The 27,291-nt window shown below is 44.0% G+C and overlaps 2 protein-coding genes across 3 annotated transcripts in view; one reads left to right on the top strand and one right to left on the bottom strand.

Annotated features, from left to right (window-relative positions):
- LOC139276301 (leucine-rich repeat-containing protein 63) overlaps positions 1-27,291 on the bottom strand; it is a 357,062-nt gene that overhangs the window by 208,876 nt on the left and 120,895 nt on the right. The window lies entirely within an intron of this gene.
- The window catches only part of lcp1 (lymphocyte cytosolic protein 1 (L-plastin)), a 78,539-nt gene that overhangs the window by 34,478 nt on the left and 16,770 nt on the right, over positions 1-27,291 (top strand). For both annotated transcript variants that reach the window (XM_070894084.1, XM_070894085.1), the window contains exons 4-11: positions 3,960-4,086; positions 8,691-8,826; positions 13,432-13,513; positions 13,693-13,858; positions 15,669-15,811; positions 21,083-21,178; positions 21,883-22,078; positions 25,409-25,487. In XM_070894084.1, the coding sequence (XP_070750185.1) occupies positions 3,960-4,086; positions 8,691-8,826; positions 13,432-13,513; positions 13,693-13,858; positions 15,669-15,811; positions 21,083-21,178; positions 21,883-22,078; positions 25,409-25,487 (1,025 nt within the window). The remainder of the gene's footprint in view (positions 1-3,959; positions 4,087-8,690; positions 8,827-13,431; positions 13,514-13,692; positions 13,859-15,668; positions 15,812-21,082; positions 21,179-21,882; positions 22,079-25,408; positions 25,488-27,291) is intronic.

The following is a 27,291-nucleotide window of genomic DNA, read 5'->3' on the forward strand; positions in this document are numbered from 1 at the left end:
TCACTATCCTCCTCACTGTTCACTATACTTCCCCAAGTTTTGTGCCATCTGCAAATTTTGAAATTGTGCGCTGTACACCCAAGTCTAAGTCATTAATATATGTCAAGAAAAGCAGTGGTCCCAGTACCGTCCCCTGGAACGGCACTGTATACATTCCTCCAGTCCAAAAAACAACCGTTCACCACTATTCTCTGTTTCAATTTAGCCAATTTTGTATCCATGCTGCCACTGTCCCTTTTATTCCACGGGCTTCAACTTTGCTGGCAAGCCTATTATGTGGCACTTTATCAAACGCCTTTTAGAAGTCCATGTACACCACATCAACCGTATTGCCCTCATCAACTCTCTCTGTTACCTTATCAAAAAGCTCAATCAAGTTAGTTAAACATTATTTGCCACCACACGGGTTTGACAGAGCTAGGTCTTGGTCCAGTGGCAAGGATTAACCAAGACGACTAGAGACCAGCTCTGCTGCACGGACCTAGTGTGCACACATATCGTGCTGCCCCAGGGCCATCGCCTCTGTTGGGCCCCAAACTCACATCTTTCTTGGGCCCTGACCTCGCCGCTTCTGCGCCTCGACCTTGCCACTCCAGCTGTACCTGCCTACGCTCAAATCAGCGACCTGGATTATGGTGACGTCCAATCCAATTGCCCACTTCACTGCCATCGTTCTCCTGCACCAGCTCGTGCTGCTCTCTGGAGTGGCATGCCGCCATGCTGCCCATGGGAGTATTTGATGGGACAGTGTAGCGGGAGCTTTACTCTGTATCTAACCTGTGCTGTAGCTGCCCTGGGAGTGTTTGATGGGACAGTGTAGCGGGAGCTTTACTCTGTATCACGGCCCTGACCTGCGAGAGACCATCAGCCCACCCCTCCTCTTTGCCTATACAAGACTTTTGGATTCCCTTTTATGTTAGCTGCCAATCTATTCTTGTACTCCATCTTTACCCCTCTTATTTCCTTTTTCATTTTCCCTCTGAACTTACTATATTCAGCCTAATTCTCACGTATTCTGAACCTGTCATCTGTCATACATCCCCTTTTTCTGCTTCAACTTTCTATCTCTTTCGTCATCCAAGGACCTCTGGCTTTAGTTGCCCTAACTTTCCCCCTCATAGGCAGCATTCCTTTGAGTGATCAAGAGTGGGAATAAAATACTCAGTGTAAAAGCTTTAAATGTTCATCTTGTAGGGGAAATAAAATTGTTTATACAGACTCTTGCAGATTAAGACAATCAACACCATTATCTGGTTCTTATCACATTGTTGTTCATAGGAGCTTGCTGTGCGCAGATTGGCTGCTACATCTACATTACAACAGTGACTGCACTTCAGATGTACTTTATTGTCTGTAAAACGCTTTGGGAAGTCCTGAGGATGTGAACGATGCTATATAAATACAAGTTCTACATTCTTTATTTAACGTATTTCTGTTTAGGGAGAAATGTAAAAGGCAACATTCTTAAAGTAAGAATCCTCAGATAAATGAGCTGAATTTTAATCTAGAATTATCCAAGAAATGTTTTTTTCTGAAATCAGATCTTTTTGAATCTTCATGGTTTGCTATGGTTGAAAGAGGAGTGAAATGAATGAGGAGAGACCTGTGGGCTTTTTTCGTTAGAGCTGGGAAGGTTAAGAGGTGGCCTGATTGAGGTCTTCAAGATAATGCAGCGTTATGATCAATTTATAGGTTGTTTTCACTGGTTGGTGATAATGATAACCAGAGGGCACAAAATAAAAATAATCACAAAAGTAATTAAAGGGGATGTTAGAAATACATTCTTTACACAGAGACTTCTTAGAATTCTCTGATGTTGCATTAGAGTTCGTAAATTCCTTTAAAAGTGAATAGATGGTTGATGGAATAAGAGGAATATTAAAGGATATGGGAGCAAGCAGGAGAGTGGGATTAGACTTGGTGGCTTATGAAGAAAAATAGAGGCACAGACTTGGTAGGCCAAATGGCCTGTTTCTGTGCTAATACATTCTATGGGCCCAAGTTTCGAGCCGCGCCTAGAACGGCGCAGTCCCGACCTGGACGCCCGTTTTTCGCGCCACAAAGTGCGCCTAAAAAAAACTTCCAGATTCTCCAGCTCCCTGCTGGTCCTCTGGCCCTCGGCGCAGCGCAGCAGGAGCTGTAGGGGGCAGAGATAGGTCCCTGTGCTGAAAACAGTGCCGGGACCTCTGCACATGCGCGCTACAGTGGGCGCGCATGTGCAGTAGCTCCAGGAGCCCAAAACTGTGTGGGAGGGGCCAAAGCACGCAGCCCCTAGCCCTGGCCGAATGGCCTCACTGGGACTGCGTGAATAAGGCTCCTCCCACGGCCAGCTCCTGCTTCCTCCTGACCCGACACGACTCCCGCTCCCCGCCTCCGGACCGGACCCGACCCCGACCCGACTCCCGCTCCCCCCCCCTCCACCCCTGCCTCCGGACCGGACCCGACCCCGACCCGACTCCCGCTTCCCCGCCCCCCCCCCACCCCACCTCCGGACCCGACCCGACCCGACCCGAATCCCGCTCCCCCCCCCCACCCCCGCCTCCGGACCCGACACCGACCCGATCCGACTCCCGCTTCCCGGACTGGACCCGACCTGACCTCCCTCCCCCTGACCTGACCTCCCTCCCCCCGACCTGACCTCCCTCTCCCTCCCTCCCCCCGACCCGAACTGAACCGACCTCCCTCCCATCACCCCACCCCCATCTCCTTCCCCCCCACATCTTCTTTCCCCCCCGCCATCTCCTTTCCCCCCCCCATCTCCTTTCCCCCCCATCTCCTTTCCCCCCATCTCCTTTCCCCCCTCATCTCCTTTCCCCCCCATTCCTTTCCCCCCCATCTCCTTTCCCCTCATCTCCTTTCCCCCCCATTCCTTTCCCCCCATCTCCTCCTCCCACTCCCTCCCTCCCCCTCCCCTCCCCCTGCCCCCCCCTCTCCCTCTACCCCCCTCCTCCCCCTCCCCTCGCTGTCAGAAACACAGACACTGACAGACAGAGAATGAGAGACACACACAGACAGACAGACAGACAAAGAGATAGAGACACTGACAGAGACACACTTGGGGGGGGGCATCCCAGCACGCTGTTGGAGGGCTCCCGGTGCTGCAGTCGATAAGTAGAAAATGTTTTATTTATTGATTTAAAAAAAAAAATTATTTATTATTAATTTTTTTTGATTGATTTATTGGTTGATTTATTGATGTTTTTATCATTTATTGTTGATGATGGCTCTTTATTTGTAAAACTGAAGTGTTTAATGTTTGTAAACTTCCCTTTAAACCCCCCCCCCCCATTCCCTACGCCTGATTTGTAGCCTGATTTGTAACCTACGCCTGATTTTCTAAAGTGTAGACAAGTTTTTTTCGAGCGTACAAAAATCTTCACTTACTCCATTCTAAGTTAGTTTGGAGTAAGTTTTCACTGACGAAACTTTGAAAACAGGCGTAAGTTGCCGGACACGTCCCCTTTTGAAAAAAAAATTCTGTTCCAAAGTGAAACTGTTCTAACTGACTAGAACTGGAGCAAACTAAATGGCGAGAATTCCGATTTCTAAGATACTCCGTTCTACACCAGTTGCTCCTAAAAATCAGGAGCAAATCATGTCGAAACTTGGTGCCTATGATTCTATCTCGACCTCCCGAATCCATTGTGGCAAGTTGTAGCTGCCAGTTGCTGCCTTCCCTTAAAGTGACCTCTTGGTTACTTGTTGCTGTGTATATTTTTTAGTGAGGATTTGACAATTGTCACTCATTGGGATAAAACATTAACTCAAGGCTCCATACCGGCAGTGGCATCTCATGATTGTAACTCCTCAGATGCATAAAGAGATTTGTCATCTGTGCCCATTCTGCTGATTTTTATAAACCTCACTTCTAAAATTCCCTTGATGCTGATAGCTCTTAGCTCCCCCATTGAAAAATAAGACCGGCGGTGGATAAATACTCATCTCTTGCATTTTCACAGCTTTTCTATGGTTTAAAGAGCAGTGATGTTGCTAAAACGTTCAGAAAACAGCTCTTGAAGAAGGAAGGAATCTGCGCTGTTCATGGAACTGAAAAATCCAGTGAAGGAACCCAGCACTCGTACTCAGGTACTCCAGGATGACTATTTCATCACATACAGTTTGAATTAAACCTCACTCTGGTGTGGTGCTACAAAGTGGTTTTGATAGATGCACGTAAGAGGAAGCTAGATAAACACAAAAGGAGAAAGGAATAGAAGGATATGCTGATAAAGTTAGATGAAGAGGTACGGGAGGAGGCTTGTGTGACGCATAAACACAGGTAAGGACCAGTTGGGCCAAATGACCTGTTTCTGTGCTGTACATTCTATGTCATTCTATGATGACCTCGTCTATTTTAAGGATTTAGAATGCAGGGGTACAGATACAGGTACTGCATCTGCAGTAGAAAAATAGAAACATAGAAAATAGGTGCAGGAGTAGGCCATTCAGCCCTTCTAGCCTGCACCACCATTCAATGAGTTCATGGCTGAACATGCAACTTCAGTACCCCATTTCTGCTTTCTCGCTATACCCCCCCTAGTAGTAAGGACTTCATCTAACTCCTTTTTGAATATATTTAGTGAATTGGCCTCAACAACTTTCTGTGGTAGAGAATTCCACAGGTTCACCACTCTCTGGGTGAAGAAGTTTCTCCTCATCTCGGTCCTAAATGGCTTACCCCTTATCCTTAGACTGTGACCCCTGGTTCTGGACTTCCCCAACATTGGGATCATTCTTCCTGCATCTAACCTGTCTGAACCCATCAGAATTTTAAATGTTTCTATGAGGTCCCCTCTCATTCTTCTGAACTCCAGTGAATACAAGCCCAGTTGATCCAGTCTTTCTTCATAGGTCAGTCCCGCCATCCCAGGAATCAGTCTGGTGAACCTTCGCTGCACTCCCTCAATAGCAAGAATGTCCTTCCTCAAGTTAGGAGACCAAAACTGTACACAATACTCCAGGTGTGGCCTCACCAAGGCCCTGTACAACTGTAGCAACACCTCCCTGCACCTGTACTCAAATCCCCTCGCTATGAAAATCCCCGCGCATTTGGAAAATGGTGACATGATAGGTCCAAGTCAGCATGGATTTGTGAAAGGGAAATCATGCTTGACAAATCTTCTGGAATTTTTTGAGGATGTTTCCAGTAAAGTGGACAAAGGAGAACCAGTTGATGTGGTGTATTTGGACTTTCAGAAGGCTTTCGACAAGGTCCCACACAAGAGATTAATGTGCAAAGTTAAAGCACATGAGATTGGGGGTAGTGTGCTGACGTGGATTGAGAACTGGTTGTCAGACAGGAAGCAAAGAGTAGGAGTAAATGGGTACTTTTCAGAATGGCAGGCAGTGACTAGTGGGGTACCGCAAGGTTCTGTGCTGGGGCCCCAGCTGTTTACATTGTACATTAATGATTTAGACGAGGGGATTAAATGTAGTATCTCCAAATTTGCGGATGACACTAAATTGGGTGGCAGTGTGAGCTGCGAGGAGGATGCTATGAGGCTGCAGAGTGACTTGGATAGGTTAGGTGAGTGGGCAAATGAATGGCAGATGAAGTATAATGTGGATAAATGTGAGGTTATCCACTTTGGTGGTAAAAACAGAGAGACAGACTATTATCTGAATGGTGACAGATTAGGAAAAGGGAAGGTGCAACGAGACCTGGGTGTCATGGTACATCAGTCATTGAAGGTTGGCATGCAGGTACAGCAGGCGGTTAAGAAAGCAAATGGCATGTTGGCCTTCATAGCGAGGGGATTTGAGTACAGGGGCAGGGAGGTGTTGCTACAGTTGTACAGGGCCTTGGTGAGGCCACACCTGGAGTATTGTGTGCAGTTTTGGTCTCCTAACTTGAGGAAGGACATTCCTGCTATTGAGGGAGTGCAGCGAAGATTCACCAGACTGATTCCCGGGATGGTGGGACTGACCTATCAAAAAAGACTGGATCAACTGGGCTTGTATTCACTGGAGTTCAGAAGAATGAGAGGGGACCTCATAGAAAAGTTTAAAATTCTGACGGGTTTAGACAGGTTAGATGCAGGAAGAATGTTCCCAATGTTGGGGAAGTCCAGAACCAGGGGTCACAGTCGAAGGATAAGGGGTAAGCCATTTAGGACCGAGATGAGGAGAAACTTCTTCACCCAGAGAGTGGTGAACCTGTGGAATTCTCTACCACAGAAAGTGGTTGAGGCCAATTCACTAAATATATTCAAAAGGGAGTTAGATGAAGTCCTTACTACTCGGGGGATCAAGGGGTATGGCGAGAAAGCAGGAAGGGGGTACTGAAGTTTCATGTTCAGCCATGAACTCATTGAATGGCGGTGCAGGCTAGAAGGGCTGAATGGCCTGCTCCTGCACCTATTTTCTATGTTTCTATGTTTCTATGAAGGCCAATATGCCATTTGCTTTCTTAACTGCCTGCTGTACCTGCATGCCAACCTTTAATGACAGATGTACCATGACACCCAGGTCACGTTGCATCGCCCCTTTTCCTAATCTGTCACCATTCAGATCTGGTCTGTCTCTGTTTTTACCACCAAAGTGGATAACCTCACATTTATCCACATTATACTTCATCTGCCATGCATTTGCCCACTCACCTAACCTATCCAAGTCACTCTGCAGCCTCATAGCATCCTCCTTGCAGCTCACACTGCCACCCAACTTAGTGTCATCTGCAAATTTGGAGATACTACATTTAATCCCCTCGTTTAAATCATTAATGTACAGTGTAAACAGCTGGGGCCCCAGCACAGAACCTTGCAGTACCCCACTAGTCATTGCCTGCCATTCTGAAAAGTACCCATTTACTCCTACTCTTTGCTTCCTGTCTGACAACCAGTTCTCAATCCATGTCAGCACACTACCCCCAATCCCCTGTGCTTTAACTTTGCCTATTAATCTCTTGTGTGGGACCTTGTCGAAAGCCTTCTGAAAGTCCAAATATACCACATCAACTGGTTCTCCCTTGTCCACTCTACTGGAAACATCCTCAAAAAAGTAGTAGCATCATTTAAATGCAGCCTCAGAAAAGTACATCCCACTCTAATGATCTTTGGTCCTAGAGCACAGGAACAACAGCCTATTTAGTGCTACAGGTTAAATAGCTATAGTTTCATTAGTTTCTATAACATTATACTGGGTTTTGGTCTGAAGAGAATGTGTAAAAATTACAAAAGTTGGGACCAGTGTGGCAAATGACATAAATGCATCATAGACTTCGGCTCCCTTTTGCGGAGTCTGCTCATGTCTGAAATGTATGCACATGCGGGTGTTTCTTTTCAGACTAAGGTGTTTGTATTTGGATACTAGGACAAGGCAAAATAGGTTAAAATTGGCAAAGTATAATCGAGGATAGGTGTCAGGAAAAACCTCTTTATGTTTAGAGTGATTAACATTTGGAATGGTCTTCTGGACCAGGGCAATGGGGAGGTGAAAACCTTCCATTCATTTAAGAAACAGCTAGATAGGTGATGGTGGGGTGGTGGTGCTGTAGATATGCTTTCTGGCTGGATGAGGTAAGGTGGGCTAAACGGCCTCCTTCACCTGTATTTATCTTCTGACCTGTGTAAATCTACTACTTTGATATGTCTCATTAATGGAGCTTATATTAAACATATAAAAATAAATAATCTAACCGCACTTTAACATTAATAGATTCACTCCTGCACACTGATTATTTGACCTATTTCAGTTATTACTTTTTAAACCTGACTCACTATGATTTTTATAAACGTATGTATTTCTGGTAGGTAAATATAAATTAATAACATATGGCACACTTTATAATTGCACTTCAAATTAATTCATTGTGAAGTGAATATTACAGCAATCATGAGGTTTCAAATACATCTTATTTTGTTTTAATTTAAATATATATATTATTCATATATGTATACTTGTCTGTAATTTTATTTACAGCTCACTGTTTACATAATTAGTTTGTGCAGTTCATATTGCAAACAATCAATACTTGTTATTAGCTTCTATAACTTCTATATTTTCCAGTAATTCAAGGTGTGGCACAATTCCGAGTTGAGAAACTTATTCCATTTGTTAAATTTTGCAAGAAATTGTGCAACTTGATTTTGCTAGCAAGGATTAGCATATTTCTGAGAACAGGTTAAAGTAATGAAGCTTAAGTAAGGAATTTTTTCCTTAAACACAACAGGAATTGATGATTCAAATAGATTGTAGTGACCAATATCCTACACACTGTGTCTTTCACCCACGATGTGTCTACCAGGATTTCCCCACTCAACATTGACAACAAGAGAATTGCACACTCCACAGATTGATTGATGAAAATAATGCTCATTAGCTGAAGTGTGAAGGACCCCAATTGCAAATACATTATTACTGGCTAACATTTCTTTGTTACTGCTATTTTCTTTTAGCAAGAACTAGTGTGTTATGATAAGCATTCTAAAGTCTGGCTCTCAATTATGGGAATAGGAATTTTGTGTCCTCAATTATATATTACTGTGTTGTAAGATACTGTAGACTGCACCTTGTATGTAATGTGCTGGGGAGGGTAGTCGGGTGGAGGAGAGGCAGGGAAAAGCAAAAGAGGTACTTTTGTGAAAATACTGAACATATTGATAGGTCTGGAAGATTCCAGCACTCTGCACTCCCCTCCCATTTTTTGCGAACAACAAATTACTATTCAAGTCTCATCTTATTGCTTGTAGAGGAAGAAAGATTTGCCTTTGTTAATTGGATCAACAAGGCTTTGGAGAAGGATCCCGACTGTCAGCAACTGATTCCTATGGATGCCAACAGTGACACTGAACTTTTTGCATCTGTTGGGAATGGCATTATCCTTTGGTAAGTATCTCAGTTTTTCCTCACACACACCTGCCAGGGTCGCTGTGGTCTAAAACGGTTTATCTGTCCTCTATTGCGCCAAGTGGAGTGGAGAATATAAGACGTTTGTCACATAACTGATGCAATTTTGCTCTGATTTGCCCAACTGCAGTAAAATCACCTTTATCTAAACTGGCATTCCAGCACTGCCACCGACAGCATCCCTGACTCTCTCAGTTGTGTTGCCCCTGTCACCGGGAAACACCCGAGGCAGCAGAGTCGGTATCAGAAAACCACCGGCATTGTCATTGCTGCATTGTATGGCTGCACTTTACAGAAGACTAAACTTTTATAAAAGATGATAAAAATTCACCATACACCACTGATTTTCAGAATGAGTGAGAAGAATGTATGCATGTAATCTGCTCAGTGGACATCTGAATGTTAGACGTATTGCTTGCAGAATTGGGGATTAGACCCCACCTGCAGTATTGCATTCAGTTGTGATTACCAAACTTCAGGAAGGCAATATTGGCCTTGTAGGGGTTACACTGCAGAATCACCAAAATGATACCAGCGCATAAAGGGTTAAATTACAAGGACAGGTTCCTTAGACTAGGGATGTAGTCCCTTACGTTTAGAAGAGTAGATACAGAGAAATTATTTTATCTGGTGGAGGAATCCTGAACAAAGGGGTATAACATTAAAATTAGAGCCAGGGCATTCAGGAGTGAAATCAGGAAGAACATTTTCCATACCAAAGGGAAGTGGAAATCTGGAATTCTCTTCCCCAAAAGACTGTGGATTCTGGGTCAATTAAAATTTTCAAGACGGGATCAATAGATTTTTATTAGGCAAGGGTATCAAGAGATATGGAAAAAAGGCAGATAAATGGAGTTGAGATACAGATGAACCATGATCTGATTCAATGGCAGTACAGGCTCGAGGGGCTGAATGGCCTACACCTGTTCCTATGTTCCTGTATCATCTAACGCAGGCTTCCTTATGCAGAAATCCAGCTTCACCTGGTCTTCGGGGACCTCTTGCTTGTCAATGGTGGTTTCTCTCTTTAATTATTCCTCCTTATATATTCCCAGATATCTCTCGCTCATGTTCTTTTAAAGAGGGTTCCTCTTCCCCTCTCTCCCTCACCCCGCCTCATAGCTGGGAGTGTGGCTGTGATATCTGCTCCCAGGTGTCTTCCAATGCAGCTCCTCAGCCGACTAGGCAATAAACTGGCAGCAACTCTTGCGCCAATATAACCTCGTTCTCATGGGAATGCAAGTGGAGGCCAGGAACTTGCCCAAGGTAATATGACTAAGATTGAGAGTTGGGGGGTAATTAAACTTCCATCACTGTATTCTGTGCTACCGACACTTTACATTTAAAATCATCTCCAAATCACATAGATCCTAGCAGTGGCTATAAGCTCATTTCACCTCCCCTATTTTAAAATTAATGTAAATGAGTCTCGGCTACATCTTTGAGCATCCTTTCTACCTACTATCCACTAATTGCACCATTCAGATATGGCAATTTGTTGTTTAAATTCTATGTTCACCTTGCCATATATATATTTGTATTCATCTTCGGGATATGGGCATCGCTGGCAAGGTTGGCATTTATTGTCCATCCCTAGTTTCCTTTGAGAACGTGGTGGTGCGCCTTCTTCTTGAATCTCTGCTGATGGTGGAGCGAGTAGACATTTAAGCCAGTGAATGGGGTGCCGATGAACTAGACTGCTTTGTTGAGTTTCTCAAGTGTTGTTGCAACTGCACCCATCTAGGCAATTGGAGAGTATTCTGTCACACTCCGGACTTGTGCCGTGTAGGTGGTAGAGCGGCTATAGAGAGCCAGGAGGTGAGCTGCTCATGGAAGAATACCCAGCCTCTTACCTGCTCTAGTAGCCATGGTATTTATGTGGCTGTTCCAGTTGAATCTTTGGTCAATAGTGACCCCTCAGATGTTGATGGAGGACGTGACGATGGTAATGTCATTCATTGTCAAAGGGAGGTGGTTAGATGCTCTCTTGTTGGAGATGGTCATTGCTTGACACTTGTTTGACATGAATGTTACTTGCCACTTATTGGCCCAAGCCTGGATGTTGTCCAGGTCTTGCTGCATGCGGACAAGGACTGCTTCATTATCTGAAGAAATGCGAATGAAGCTGAAGACTACAATCATCAACGAACATCCCCACTTCTGATTTTATGATAGAGGGAAGATCATTGATGAAGCAGCTGAAGATAGTTGAGCGTAGGACACTGCCCAGAGGAACTCCTGCAGCGATGTTCTGGGGCTGAGGTGATTCGCCTCCAATGACTACAGCTATCTTCCTTTCTGCCATTTTCCTTTAAATTATAAACATCATGCAGGCATGGTCTAATAACCCACTCAAAATGTGGCATCAGAGAAAGTTAGGCATATTAATTGCTTCTGTAATTCTAGCTACGTTGTTCCAAAGAATATTAATCTTTAGTTTGTGAAAAATCCTTCACATACCACATGATTAGAAAATCGAAAGCCCCACTGCAGGATTTGAACTGATACTTCATTGCATCACTGAGGGAGTGCTGTATTGTTGACGGTTCTGTTTGGATGAAACGTTAAACCGAGGCCCCATCTGCTTGCTCAGGTGGATGTAAAAGATCCCATGAAAAAGAGCTGGGAGTTCTCCCAGTGTACTGGCCAACATCCGTTCCTCAATGAACAGCACTAAAACAGACCATTCAACCTCCAACGTCATAGTTCCCCAATCTCGCACTGCCCGCTTCTCCCTCCTTCCCAAGATCCACAAACAGGACTGCCCTGGTAGACCCATCATTTTAGCCTGTTCTTGCCACACAGAACTTATTTCTTCCTATCTCAACTCTCTTTGTCCCGTCTCTTCCAACCTACATCTGTGACTCTTCCAAGCCCTCCGCCACTATAATAATTCCCTAACTGTCTCCTTTTCACCATGAACGTCCAGTCCCTCTATACCTCCATCCTCTACCAGGAACGCCGGTTCGTTCTCCTCTTCTTCCTTGAACGGAGACCCAGCCAGTCCCCATCCACCACCACCCTCCTCCACGTGACTGAACTTGTTCTTACATTGAACAACTTCTCCTTTGACTCCACCCACTTCCTCCAAATAAAATGTGTTGCTATGGGAACCTGCATGGGTCTTCGCTACTCCTGCTATTTGTGGGATACGTGGGGGGCACATTTGTTTGATTTTTGGTTGATGTCACTGGGTCAACTCATTGCATCCTTATTGGTTGGACATGCCCTCAATGCTGTAATACTTGGCACAGATGTCCTATGCTCAGAATATGTAGGCACACAGATACCTCATGGGACTGTGGACCAACATTCCCCACCTTAGGGTTGGTTACACCTAGAAGGATTGGACAGTTGATAAAATGAACTCGGTGGGTTTCCCAAAGCAGCAGGATTTTTTCCCAGGACTACCCTACTTCTGGCTCTGATATTGTTAGCCAGTTTGGCAATAAACAAGAAAAATGTTTAGGTTTAACAAATAGTTCTGATAAAGGATGATACACAGTTGAGTCAGTGAAGTACTTTCTAATTCCAAGACATTCATGCCATATTGCGCCAAATCAAACATAAAGGGAATGTCAACTAAATCATGCCACTTCAAACACAGGATGTAAATGACAGTGAGTGTACATATTTCTTACCTGTGTCCTGCCCCTCAGTTTCCAGGGAATTGCCTGTCTTTCAGGAACTGGAGGCTGCCATTTATTTCAACTGTTGCCCCATATTTGCGTAAGGAGCTGATGGCAATAGGACATTTCAACTACAAGCAGCTTGCCATAGACGGCTTCACGATCCACATCTCTCCTTCAGCCACTTACTTTACATATTATTAACATTGGTTTAATGTTGTATTTTTGTGTGAGTTGTGGAGCTGCTCACTGACCACCCCCTCGGTTCTGGCAGTAGGGATAGAAGGACACAATATTCACGGCCACCCCACCCCACCCCTCACCTCCACCAGCAGCTTCAAGCTAGATACCTTGATGCCTGACTTTGGTAGCGTCAATTCTGACTGACCTGAAAAGAGCCCCTCTCCTCCCCACGATCCGCTCTTTAAATTCAGATAGAGGCTCGGCCTTGAACGGAGTTTCCCTTGCCAATGGTGGAAACTGAGAAGTGTGCTTTTTGCGGTTGGGTTAATATTACCGGGTATTAAACATACTAAATTAAGTGTGAAATCGGCATTGTTGGAGGTAAATGGGATTGGCCAGGTTTCTAATGATTAATGTTAAAAGTCCTCGTGGAAAATTAAAGAAGTCAATGATAAATATGAAAGCTAGAGATATCAATACTCCTAGATTCAGAAACGGGGAACCAAATCCGAGTGATAGAGACCTAGGAGCAATCATATGTACGTCATCATAACTGGAGAATTCTTCACAATGCAATGGGATCTCAAAGGGAAGAATGAATAAATTAAAGCTAATATGCATCCTGTTCAATATCTGATTTTTTTTAAAAACTGTTCCTTGTTCTTTCTGTTGTGAGGTTTGTTCATTTCATAGTTTCTTGGTTTGCAGGTTACTGGGTCTTTATATCATGGAAATTAATTATTTTGTACATTCCTGTTTAATTTTAATCTAGTAAAATGATCAATCTGTCGGTGCCTGACACCATTGATGAGAGAACAATCAACAAAAAGAAGCTTACCCCTTTCACTATACAGGTACTGAGATCAACTTGCATAGCCTGCATTAGTAAACACATACGCACCATTTTAACATCGAGTCGGTGTGCTTGTCATTGACACCAGATTCACTGCTAGCCACCTCTATAACTTTGCTTTGTCCTAAATATTACATACTCAGAAATTTACCGTTGCTTCCAACTTCCATATTTCTACAGGAAAACTTGAATCTGGCTTTGAATTCTGCCTCAGCAATTGGGTGCCACGTTGTTAACATAGGGGCTGAGGATCTAAAAGAAGGGAAGCCTTACCTTGTGTTGGGTCTTTTGTGGCAGGTTATCAAAATTGGCCTGTTCGCAGACATTGAACTGAGCAGAAATGAAGGTAAGTGCTAGTGTCTCTTAATGAGCAGCCGTCTAGACCCCATGTGATTTTAGGTTTTAGGATTGATTAAGGTTTAAGACATAAAGGTTAAGGATTGCTCTTTTGGACTGTATCTACATATGAACAGGAGTAGGCCATTCAGCCCCTCAAGCCTGTTCCGCCATTCAGTTAGATCATGACTAATCTGTATCTTAACTCCACCTTGGTTCCATATCCAATACCCTTGTCTAACAAAAATCTATCAACCTCAGTTTTGAACTTTTCAACGGCTTTTTGGGGGAGAGTATTCCAGATTGCCACTACCCTTTGTGTGAAGAATTGCTTCCTGACTTTACCCCTAAATGGGCTAGCTCTAATTTTAAGATTATGCCTTCTTGTTCTGGACTCTCCCACTAGAGATAATAATTTCTCTATCTACCCTATCAAATCCTTTAAACATCTTAAATACCTCAATTAGATCACCCTTTAATCTTCTATATTCAAGGGACTACAAGCCTAATCTGTGCAACCTGTTCTTACAATTTAACCCTTTTCGCCCCAGTATCATTCTGGTAAATCTGCACTGCACCTTCTCTGTCTGTCCCTAATGTCAGATTCTAGTAACTTCCCCACAATGGATGTTAGACCAGGTCTACAATCCCATCCCAAGAATGAATTTTAAAACATTTTTTTAAATTTCCCCCCTCAGCCATAGTCACTGGTTGGAAAAACTAGCTAAATGTTTCCTTCATTCTCTCAGGCATGGTTTGAGCACAGTCAAGTATCTCAACCTGTATAACATCTTTATCCTGAGCGTTCCTCCACGAGGATGGCATCGTGGCCATGTCCACTATCAATATGTTAGAGTTGGGTTTTAACCTGAGCCGTGAACTGGACAGTAGCAGCCCGAGAATGTCTTGCCGCCCTGTTTATGCTGGCGCTCCATTTTAACGGGGACTGCCAATGGGTCGGCCTCTTTAATACGCAAAGATGGTTTTCCATCCATTCATGTCATTTGTAGACAGTGCACCCGCAATTTTCTGATGTGCCCCCACGCGGTTAATCACCAATGGTATTAATGGATGGAAAGAATTAGAGACTGGCTGACAAATTCAGTTCCTCCCGTTAAATGTGCAGTGACCTTTGTATCTCCATTAATTTGGGACTCACCAACCCCATTTTTTATTACTTGATCATTGTTGTGATTGCTTGAAACTAGTTTTTTTTTAATTTATTCATGGGCTGTGGGCATCGCTAGGAAGGCCACCATTATTGCCCTAATTAGTTAAGAGTCAACCACATTGCTTGGGGTCTGGAGTCATATATCGGCCAGACCAGGTAAGGACAGTAGATTTCCTTCCTTAGAGGACATTAGTGAACCAGAAGGGGTTTTTAAACAATAATCCAACATGGTAACATACTAGCTTTTATATTCCAGATTTATTTAATATCCCTAGCTGCAGTGGTGGGATTTGAACTGCAGTGATCTGGATCACTTGCCCAGGCCTCTAGATTATTAGTCCAGTTACATAACCATTATGCTACTGTGGTCATTCAGCAACAATGAGTTTGGGGAGAAATGGAGTTGTCAATTACAGCTTTATGTCATAGAACCTATACTTTTTATGTAACTGTGCGAATTCGTTTCTGCCCCTCCCCCCACTTGGAGCTGGTGGTCAGTGCAGTACAGTTATTATTCATATGGAAGTGTGCCATTTGTTACTCCCTTTTGGTCTCTATCAAATCACCACTACAGGATGCTGACCATCCTTAACGAGTTGTTAGTAACAGGGAGCAGCCATTGTAATTTACAAGAGTTGTTTGTTTCTAGCACTGATTGCCCTGCTCCGAGAGGGTGAAGATCTGGAGGACCTGATGAAACTGTCCCCTGAGGAGCTTCTGCTACGATGGGCTAACTACCATCTGGAAGGTGCCGGCTGCCAAAAAGTTAACAATTTCAGCAGTGACATCAAGGTACAAATGATAAGCTCATTCATTGTCACATTAATGAGAGAAGCTGATGGAATACGGATTTTAAATTAACTGGAATATGATCCACCCAAAATTTTTAATCGAGGCTGTTGGCAGCTTGTGTTCTTTCATGGAATTGTGCTTTATATGATTTAACAAGGCTGCAGTTCTTAGTGTAAGGAAATGTTTGAGAACTCTCTGTTCAGTTCCTAATGGGTCCACAACTCTGAACTTCCCACACTTTTATTTGTTTGTAATTTGTTCTCGGGTTGTGGGCGACACTGGCAAGGCTGCATTTATTGGACATCTCAAGCTGCCCTGAGAATTCACTCAGGGCAGTCTTAGCTCACATTGGCCCTCAGGATAGCTGGTGTAGCACAACTTTCATAGGGGTACTTTGCTTTTTCTTCCATTCTTTAGTATTAAGCCACGTTGTTGGGAAGAGTAGGATAGTTTTCAGTCTGCACTTGGGCCTATGCTATAACAGACCTTCTGAACCCTTGGTGCTGCCACTGGTTGCAAAAGGCAGAGCTGCCAGTGTTTTGACAATCCCCCTCCTGAACCTTTGTAATGGTAATTTAGCACTTTAAAAAGAAAATGTTCCATTGCTTCCTGCTTTTATCAATTATTTTATCCTAAATCCTTTGCAAAAGCAGCTTTCACATCCTCAAGACTTCCCAAAGCATCTACAGCCAATGAAGTACTTTGCAATGTAGGCAAACAGGATAGTCAATTTGCACATAGCAAAGTCCCACAAACATCAGTGAGAGGAATGACCAGATAATCTATGTTAGTGATGTCGGTTGATTTGTGACATTCAGCATTCGCCACTCAAGATGACCGGTCACAACCTCCTGAGATGGCTCAGCTGAGGTCTGAGTTCCAATGGGAGAGGGGTTACCCCGCCCCACCAATCTGTGGTGCACTATATTGGTGAATCAGAGCACTGCATTAGTGTCAATTAATGAGGGGACTCTTTTGAAGTAGTCAATGTCTGTAAAAGTAATGTCTTTCCTATTTAAAAAAAATTAGTCATCAATAGAAGAAACTCAAGTAAGTCCGATCACTGTAAATGCCACTGCCTGCAGCTCCCTAATATCTTCCCCCAAATGTTGTATGAAATTGTTCAAGGTGTATGTGCAATTGACCAACCTAGTGCCAATGTTAAAATGATTGCCCAAAAGTAGCGTCATGGGGTAAATGTTATGTGTGGAGCCTTGTTTAATGGGAGGGTGATCACCTAATTGGGCATGGAGATGAGAACCCCGATTCACAACCCTCCAAATCTTCCTCAATTTTAAATCATCAGGGAAATTGCGAGTGAGCCCACCAGTTGAGCGACACTCTGCTTTGCAATGACTCAAGAGTCTGGTTACTGTAAACTCACTCAGGTGCAACCTGATCCATCTTTATTCCAGCTCAAGAGTGCCTGCGTGACAAAGACACCCAGCTTATATACAGGTGACCAAGCACACATGCCACATGCGTACAGCCCCATGACCTCTGACCGCGGCGCTCTCTGGTGTCTGATGACCCCCAAGCATTAATACATAACATGCTTCATGAGTGCTAACATTATAAAATGTTCTTGTGACCGTTGCACTTGCACAGACAGAAGTTTTAATTAGTGAAAAGTCATTTTAAAACAGATATTAAGAATAACTTCTTCATTCAATGAATGTTTGGAATAAACATTCTCTCAATCATCAGCAAAGTGATGAAAGGTGTTGTCGACAGTGCTATCAAGCAGCACTTGCTCACTAATAACCTGCTCACCAATGCCCAGTTTGGGTTCCGCCAGGACCACTGAGCACTAGGCCTCATTACAGCCTTAGTCCAAACATGGACAAAAGCGCTGAATTCCAGAGGTGAGGAGAGAGTGACTGCCCTTGGCATCCCATCCACCACCTTAAACATTCACTCCCTCCACCACCGGCATACCGTGGCTGCAGTGTGTACCATCTACAAGAGGCACTGCAGCAACTCACCAAGGCTTCTTCGGCAGCACCTCCCAAACTTGCTACCACCTAGAAGGGCAAGGGCAGCAGGTGCATGGGAACACCACCACCTCCAAGTTCCCCTCCAATTCCCATACTACCCTGACTTGGAATTATATCGTCGTTCCTTCATCATCGTTGGGTCAAAATTCTGGAACTCCCTCCCTCACTGTGGGAGTTCCTTCACCACACGGACTGTAGCAGTTCAAGAAGGCGGCTCACCACCACCTTCTCAAGGGCAATTAGGGATGGGCAATAAATGCTGGCCTTGCCAGCGACACCCACATCCCATGAACGAATAAAAAAAGCTGCTAGCACAGGATAGTAGGGACTAAAAAATTAATGATGTACACAAAGCAGTTGGATGCCAAGGTGGGATCATTGCTACTAGAGCATTGAGCTTTCATGGGCTGAATGGCCTTTTCTCAGCCTTGGTTTTTCTTGTACTGTTGCATAAACCTGTTCTGATAGTTAGCAAAACATCTGTACTTGCCTGCATTCTGGACACAAACTCAGTAGTTTATTAATGAGCAAAACAGCAACAATAAGAAGCAGAATTTGTACGTGCTATATCAAAATAGGGAGAATACTGTCAGAAACTTGTAACATCTGGGTCTCCTACAGCCTTGGCATCTTTGACCAGGAGTACTGTCAGTCTGGCTGGTGATTTTGTACCATTCCTGGTTCAGATACCAGGGGGACTGGGTAAGGTCCTTCCCCTCTGCCCAGTGCAGTTCCTGACTTTCTGGTTTACACTTGGGCTCAACATCCAGAGGGGCACCAGAAACTGGGACTCAAGCCTGGATATTCCAGTCCTTGGCACAGTTGGTATAATGAGACTCTCGATCTGTATGGTTAGATCTACCCTTTGATAGAAATAGAAATATCCAAAGAAAGAGAAATATTTACCTTTACATGGAGTTACACTCACTCAATCAGTAATATTTATTCTTATTGTTTAATTTATAACACATATATGAAAGAGGAAAGGTCTTGCATCCGTGCAGTGACTTTAATGTCTGTGGGATGTCCCAAAGATTTTCTCATAAAATGAATTAGTTTCATGGGAAAATGCAGCCATCTTGTGCACAGCAAGATCCCACAAACAGCCACTGATAAAGGGCCACAATCTGTTTTTGGTGGTGGTGTTTGAGTGAGGACTGTTGTCCAGGCTGTCGGAGACCTCCCTGCTGCTCCTTAAATGGTGCCATGGGATCTCTTGCAACTACCTAAACTCTGTTTAATGTCTCTTCCGAAAATCAGCACCTCCTACGGTGCAATCTTCCCTCAATACTGAAATGTCAGCCTGGGATACCTGCTCGGTCCCGGAGTGTGGCTTGAACTCACAACCTTCTTGTCTTGAGGAGAGAGCACTACAACCAAGCCAAGCTTACTCTAGACCAATCCACAGACATTAAAAAAACATTAAAGCACATCCAATTAATATAAAAGGAGAGTCTTACAAAGAAAAGGACTGTTACAGACTTTTATTGCCATAAATGAAACAAATTTAAAGCTTTTTTTCCAATCATTCTCATGATGTGGGCGTTGCTAGCAAGGCCAGCATTTATTGTCCTTCCCCAGTTGCCCTAAGGTGGCGTTGGGCTGCCCTCTTGAACCACTGATAGCGGTTTAATGCAACAGAGTGGTTAGCTAGATCACTTCAGTTAAGAGTTACCACATTAGGGTGGGACTGGAGTCACATATCAGCCAGACTGAGTTAGGAGGGCAGGTTTCATTCCTTAAAGGATTAATGAGCCAGTTGGGCTTTTACAACAATCGGACAGCTTCATGGTCACTTTTACTGATACCAACTTTTGATTTCCAGACTTTTTAAAAACTGATTTCAAATTCTCAAACTGCCATGTTGGTAGTGAACTCATGTTCTCTGGGTTATTAGTCCAGTAACATAATCACTACACCACCATACCCTATGAAACTTCATTAAAGTACAATTTCAGTGCATTTCCAAGTATCATCTATTAGAGGAGGTAATTGCAACATGACTGGAAGCATATTCACCATGTCTTTACTGCTTGCTGCAGGACAACAGCAATGGTCCCTTGAATGTTTTACCCTCAATGTGTCTCCCTTCAATGCTAAATCCTCTCCAGGTTTTACTTTCCTCTACTCTTTGTTTGTTTGAACTCTTAATGCTGCCCCTTGGATGTCTCGTGTTTCTGGACTGTTGTTATGTGGGCGAACTCAAAAGCTGACTGACTTCTGTAACCTGATGAAGGTATCTGTTCAAACCGTTTTTTAATGTATTGGATTTAAGGTGGGTTTAATGTGCCTAGAGATAATGGGGCCGAAATTCAGGGTCCGGATAAGGCCCGTTACCGTGCGGCGGAATCGAGTGGCTGCCGCGTTGCAGTCGATTGCCCGCCACGACCCAAATTCACCTCCGGGATTTTTCAACCTTTCCCCACTTCCACCCCGCTGTTGCCAACCGTCACAAGCACATCATCAAAGTGTGCACCGCCGATCTCCCGCACCTCCAGCTCACTCTGCTCCAAATTTACCTGCAAAGATCGTTGATCCGCCGCGCGGTGCTCCCGACAGCTTTTTCTGTCAGTGCACCTTGTTCTGTGTGCGTGAGGTAAGGTAGCGCAGTGGCCCTTCAAAGGGAGAGCGCACTGCCGTGGTGGCCAAGCTTTTATTTTTGCTGGCTGACTTCCCATTCAGCAGGCCAATTATTGCCCCCGATTTGGCCGGGCCGCAACAGGCAGCCTGGCACCCCCTCTTGGGTGCCAAGCCGCTGGCCCGACCGAAATCCTCCCTGGTGGCCCAGTGGCCAAACCTGCAGAATCGCCGATTCTCTTCCCTTTAAATAAGGGGAGAGAGCGTGGTGACGAACACACGCAGTGACATCACCACCGCTCCGCCGCTGACCGACAGCGGCGGAGACTCGGTCCCACCCCAACTTTCACCCCTCGCCATGACTTACTGCCGCACTTCCGCCCCCGTTATGACCAACTTCCAATCCGCCACAAAAAAAAGTTCAAAGTGGAGAAAATCGATCAGAAAATCATCGCACCTGGCGGTAAAACCAGGTAAAAAATCGTCGGTGCGCCACGTTTCTGGCAGGCCTGAATTTCGGCCCCAATGTATTTGATCAACTGAATTAGCTTTTGATTATTCCCATTTATCTTGGCGTGCGGGATTTAGTCTTCCTTTCAGAAGCAATGGGAAATATGTAGTTAAAGCGGCATTCTTTCAGTGTACCTGTTTTTGTAATGAATATGCCAGTTTCTAAGTCTTCTCACTAATTCCACAGGATTCAAAAGCTTACTTCCACCTTCTCAATCAAATCGCACCAAAAGGCAATGAAGAGGGAGAAACTCAGATTCCGGTTGATATGTCTGGTATTAATGTAGGTACTAAATCTTGCAGCCTTCCCGTGACCCGTTTGTCCAATGCATCTTTTCATGTTACACTTCTCAAACCGTGAAAAATAAGATTTAGTTTGATCAAAGATTGATTCCGACCTATTAAAAGAGGAACACTTAAAGATTAACAGGAATTTAGTTCCTCTGTGTAACAGACTGAATAATGGGTTTCACTTCCTCTGTGAGTTGCACACAAGTTAACTGGTTTAACGTCCCTTGTCTAACACACTGGTTAACAGGTTTAACTTCCCCTGTGTAACACACGTTAATGCGTTTAATAATGCATTAGTTAACCGTGGTTCATTTCTTAATGGTCAATGGGAATTTAATTGCTCCATGTAATGCATTGATTAACGAGTTTAATTTACCTTTGCAACAAACTGGCTAATGGGTTTAACTTCCCCTGTGTAATGCATTGGTTAATGAGTTTAATTTCCTTCTGCAACATTTTAGTTCTTATAACACAATAGTTAACAGGTTAATTCTTCTGCGTAACACACTGGTTAACAGGCTTGATCAGAAATTCTTGTTTTTAAATTTAATTAAGGACAGTTAAGGGGGGGAGCAGGGAAATGAAATGGATTTTGGTTATAAAGTGTACGAGACAATATGTTTAAAGGATTTTGGCCTGGCTTTTTAAAAAAACAATTTGGATGGTAAATCACAAATACTTCAATCATTTGTACAGGAAAATGATGACTTGAAACGAGCAGAGTCTATGCTTCAGCAGGCAGACAGGCTTGGCTGCAGACAGTTTGTCACAGCAACAGATGTTGTCCGTGGAAACCCCAAGCTAAACTTGGCATTTGTTGCTAATCTGTTCAATAAATATCCAGCTCTTCAGAAGCCCGAGAACCAGGATATAGACTGGAGCCTCCTGGAGGGTAAGCGTCTGAAAAAATTTAAATGCTTCTGACCGTGTAAAATCTCTCTGCCTGCAAACGGTATGGTTAGTTCAGTCTCCGATCCCATTTGGTAGCTGCCTGCCCCATCACTGCTACTAGCTAGCCCCATGTTGTAGGACAAACTTACCGATTCTGCCTTCCCAGCAGTGAACCTCAGTGAAAGGGTGCACAGGTCGGAGAATCGGCACTACATGCTTTAGTCCGGTCGCAGACCTGTGCTCCCGCATTTATTAACGACTTTAGATGATGGGACAGAAAGCCACATATCCAAGTTTGCCAATGACAAAGATCGGTGGCATTGTAAGCAGTGTAAATGGAAGCATAAAAAAAATATAAAGTGATATTAATAGATTAAGCAAATGGGCAAAAATGTGGCATATGAATTTCAATGTAGGCAAATGTGAGGTCATCCACTTTGGTCCTAAAAAGAATAGAACAGAGTACTTTCTAAATGGTGAAAAACCAGAAACAGTGGAGGTCCAGAGAGACTTGGGGTCCATATACATAGATCATTAAAATGTCATGATCAGGTTCAGAAAATAATCAAAAAGGCTAATGGAATGCTGGCCTTTATATCCAGAGGACTAGAATACAAGGGGGTAGAAGTTATGCTCCAGCGATACAAAGTTCTGGTTATACCAGACCTGGAGTACTGTGAGCAGTTCTGGTACCACACCTTAGGAAGGATATATTGGCCTTGGAGGGAGTGCAGTGCAGTGTAGATTTACCAGGTTAAATAATGGTTAAATTATGAGAAGAGATTACACAAATTAGGGTTGCATTCCCTGGAATTTAGAAGGTTAAGGAGTGATTTGATCAAAGTTTTCAAGATATTAAGAGCAACAGATAGAGTAGACAGAGAGAAACTATTTCCGCTGGTTGGGGAGTCTAGGGGGCATAGTCTAAAAATTAGAGCCGAGACTGTCATGTATCTTACATTATTATGTATAACTGTATCCTAACATGCTATACATGACTGTAATAAGATATGACCTGTAACCACCAGCATAACTTACCACCAGGGGTGCACTTGCAAGAGACAGGTATATAAGGACAGGTCTCAGGCAAGTGCAGCATTCCAGAGCTGTGAAATAAAGGTGCAGGTCCAGAGTGACCTTGACTTCACTACATGCCTCGTGTGAATCTGTACTGAGGGGACAGGACTTTACAGAGACTTTCAAGAATGAAATTAGGAAACACTTCCATGTTTAAAGGGTGGTAGAAGTTTGGAACTCTCTTCCGCAATCGGAAGTTGATGCTAGGTCAACTGTTAAAGTTAACTCTGAGATTGATAGATTTTTGTTAACTAAAGTTAACTAAAGTCAGCCATGATCTTGTTGAATGGCGGAGCAGGCTCGAGGGGCTAGATGGCCTACTCCTGTTCCTAATTCTTATGTTCTAAGGAATATGGGCCAAAGGTGGGAATATGGAGTTAGGTCATAGATCAGCCATGATCTCATTGAATGGCTGAACAGGCTTGGGCTGAATGGCTTTCTCCTGTTCCAATGTTCCCTTTAAGTGAGGCTTCTCACTGGAAGAACGGCGAGTGGTGAATTTACTATCGTGCTAACTCACCAGCCAAGAGGTCAGGCTGACGGTGGAAATGTAGAAACAGTATTACTGTCATAGAGCCAGTCAGCACAAATGAGTGCAATTTTTCAAAATGGTTTCTTAATTTGTTCTATTAAATTAAATTTGTTCTATTAATTATTCAACACAAATGAGGGTATGTGGATTGCCAGTGGAGTATTGTGCACAGTTTCTGGCACCCCACGCCTTTTATAAAGGAAGAATATAAAAGGCGTGGGAAAGATACAGCCTAGATTCACTGCGATGTTACCAGAGGTGGGGGGGTTACAGTTATAAAGACAGATTTGGATATTTAGGGCTTTTATAATGCTTTTTTCACTCAAGCTGAGAAGGTGAAGAGGTGACCTGACTCCAGCTGCCATAATTTTGCCTACTCATTTAGTCTGTCTATGTCCCTTTGTAAATTCGTGCTCCCATCAATACAATTTGCTGTGGGCTAGAAATTGCGTAGCGCTCCGTTTGGGACGATTACTTTTGCAGAAGTGCAAAAGTATCGGCGGGCGAAAAAGTTTTCCAGCTGACAGGAACTTTGGATATTAAGGGAATCAAGGGATATGGGGATAGTGCAGAAAAGTGGAGTTGAGGTAGGAGTTCAGCCATGATCTTATTGAATGGCGGAGCAGGTTTGAGGGGCCGAATGGCCTACTCCTGCTCCTAATTCTTATGTTCTTATGTTCCGCGTTAGCGCACCATGAGGGAAGTAGAGCACTAAATCGAGCGCCATCATTTCCCTCAGAGTGCTAAAGGGAGTGAGAGGGGCGGTATCGGCAGATCGCTGCACAATGTTCCGTGCAGCACTGCCATCTGTACAGGCTCCTTTCCTATCTTAAAGAGAAGGACCAATGCTGGAGTGACTGAGTTTTCTTGCTGTCTGTATTGGGCAATGGCACCTGAGCTATGTCCATAGAAGCCCCAAGTACTCAGAGTGCAGAGCTGAGCAATAGCGGGGTCCAAAAAAAATACAACACACTGGGGACATAATTAAATTTTGCCCTACCTGACCAACACTGTCTTTAATTAGCGCTCCCCATGCGGCCGGCTGAGGTGACGATGACTCCTGCAGCTGCCGTTGTTGACGCCTGGTGATGTTGCAGGTGGCGGGAGAGAATATTGCATCTGGGATAGTAACGGAGCGCTGCGCACAAGATGACGTCACGATCTCTGGGGCGCAAAAGAGCGACACAAGGATGGTAGAGCCAGCGCAAAACCGCCATGGAAGTTTGCAGACTTTGGTGATTTTGCCACGCCCGGTCAGTAACCCCTTAGCGCCCCCGCAGCTGCTAACAAGAGGCACAAAGCAGCTGAATTTCTCCCCCTGTATCTCCTAACTTAGTGTCATTTGCAAATTTGAATTACAACTCTCCATTACTTCATCCAACTCATTAATATATATGGTGAAAAGCGAGGTCCCAGTAGAGATCTCTAGGGAACACCACTATCACATCCTGCCAATCCGAGCGGAACCCTTACTCTCTGTCTCCTATCTCCCAACCAATGTCACAGGGTTACCTCCAATTCCGTGCGCTTTAATCTTTGCTAATAATCTATTTTACGGACTTATCGAATTCCTATTCATATAAACAATGTCCATAGCCACTTCCTTTTCCACTGCTGATCTTTAATTCATGTGCTGACATTATGATTGCAGCTGCTGCATTTGTGTGATTTGATAACTTTGTGAATAATTCAGGCAAATTAACAATTGTTTTAAACTTGTAGGTGAAACAAGAGAGGAAAGGACATTCAGAAACTGGATGAACTCACTTGGTGTGACTCCTCGTGTGAACCATTTATATAGGTGAGGGAAACTTGAAATTCTGGAGAATAACTCCAGTGTAATGCACAGGTTCATTCTGCACTGCCCACCTCACAGGACACAAACCAAGTGAATCCCAATGGACATGCATCAATCACAATAAGTGAATGTTGTGGCAGTATAGCTTGATCACCCGTGAATATGGTATCTACACTTATAATTACTTTGTAACCAGTTCCATGTCGAGAGCTCCAAGGCAGTCTTTATTATAAACTATTACAATACAACCTCAGGACGTCCCAAAGCACTTTACAGCCAATGACGTACTTTTGAAGTGTAGTCAGTGTTATAATGTAGGAAATGCATTAGCCAATTTGCACACAGCAAGTTCCCATTAATATAGGCCAGGACACCGGGGATAATTCCCCAGTTCCTCTTTGAAATAGTGCCTTGGGACCTTTTACGTCCCCTTGAGAGAGCAGACGGGGCTTCGGTTTAACATCTCATCTGAAAGACGACACCTCCAGCACTGCCCTGGAGTTCAGCCAAGATTTTTGTGCTCAAGTCTCTGGAGTGAGACTTGAACCCACAACCTTCTGACTCAGAGGCAAGAGTGCTACCACTGAGTCATGACGGACACCTGGAGGTCAGTTGTAGACTGAACAATGGTGTGTTTTTTGATTGACGTTCAGATATGAATGCTTTATGTGGCTCGCACTCCACTTGCTCTTGTGCTACTTTTAGACAAGATTATTTTAAATGGATTACTCTCTGTTCAATTACAGCACACTAAGTAAATTGCATTCAACGTTAATACTGTTGGAAACTTCTTGAAGCATTAAAAATCAAGAAATATTGACATGACCGTACCGTTGGTAGTTCAGCATAATTTAATTAATAACTGCGTGCTTTGTTTGGTACTGTAATTCTGCAGTGTTTCATACTATCATTAGATGGTGCCAGCACGCTGTTTGAAACAAATTCGTCCCTCTTACAATTGTTTTACATTTGCAGTCAGGATATGAATCAGGTTTCAGGGAGTATGCTAAATCACACTCAACCAGTTATAAAACGTACTGCACTGAATGCCTGCTTTCCGAAGGTGGACTCCAAACAATTAATCCAAAAAACACTAACTCTGAAATGAGTACTGGTGCAATCATTCTCATCATAGGCGGTCCCTCATATCGAGGGTGACTTGCTTCCACGCCAAAACGGGATGAGTTCACAGGTGTTTCAATGAAGGACCTAATATTCCAGGTCCAGGTCCAGAACTACATGCCTGTACGTGGATTTTTTTTTTAAATGTGTGGTGGCCGTTGCACACCAACCACCACACGGGCTTGACAGAACTAGGTCTTGGTCCAGTGGCAAGGATTAACCAAGATGACTGGAGACCAGCTCTGCTGCATGGACCTAGTGCGCACACATATCGCAGTGTGGGCTGGTCCGTGCTGTCCCGGGCCCTCCGCCTTTTCTGGGCCCCGAACAAACACCTCTCCTGGGCCCCGATCACATCGCTCTACGATCATTCACCGCTCCTGCGCCCCAATCTGGCCGCTCCAATCAGTGACCTGGACCTTGGTGACGTCGCTCTCCAGCATAAGCTGTACCTTGAAGTGGTATTCTCCTTTGAAGGCCCCGACCTGCGACCATCAGCAGGTCAGGCCTTCAAAGGAGCAGCGTACGGCCCAACCCGGCATTCGGCGCGGCAGCTCCGACCTGCAAGAACTGGTGCAATCAGTGAGCAAATATCAAGCATGTTCATTTGACAGTCCATGTCTGCTAAATCCATTTAAAATGTAGCAAGTTTAGACCATTAAAATTTGGATTGATGAATGGATTA

This window comes from Pristiophorus japonicus, chromosome 11 (assembly GCF_044704955.1).
Source record: "Pristiophorus japonicus isolate sPriJap1 chromosome 11, sPriJap1.hap1, whole genome shotgun sequence".
Taxonomy (NCBI): Eukaryota; Metazoa; Chordata; class Chondrichthyes; family Pristiophoridae; genus Pristiophorus; species Pristiophorus japonicus.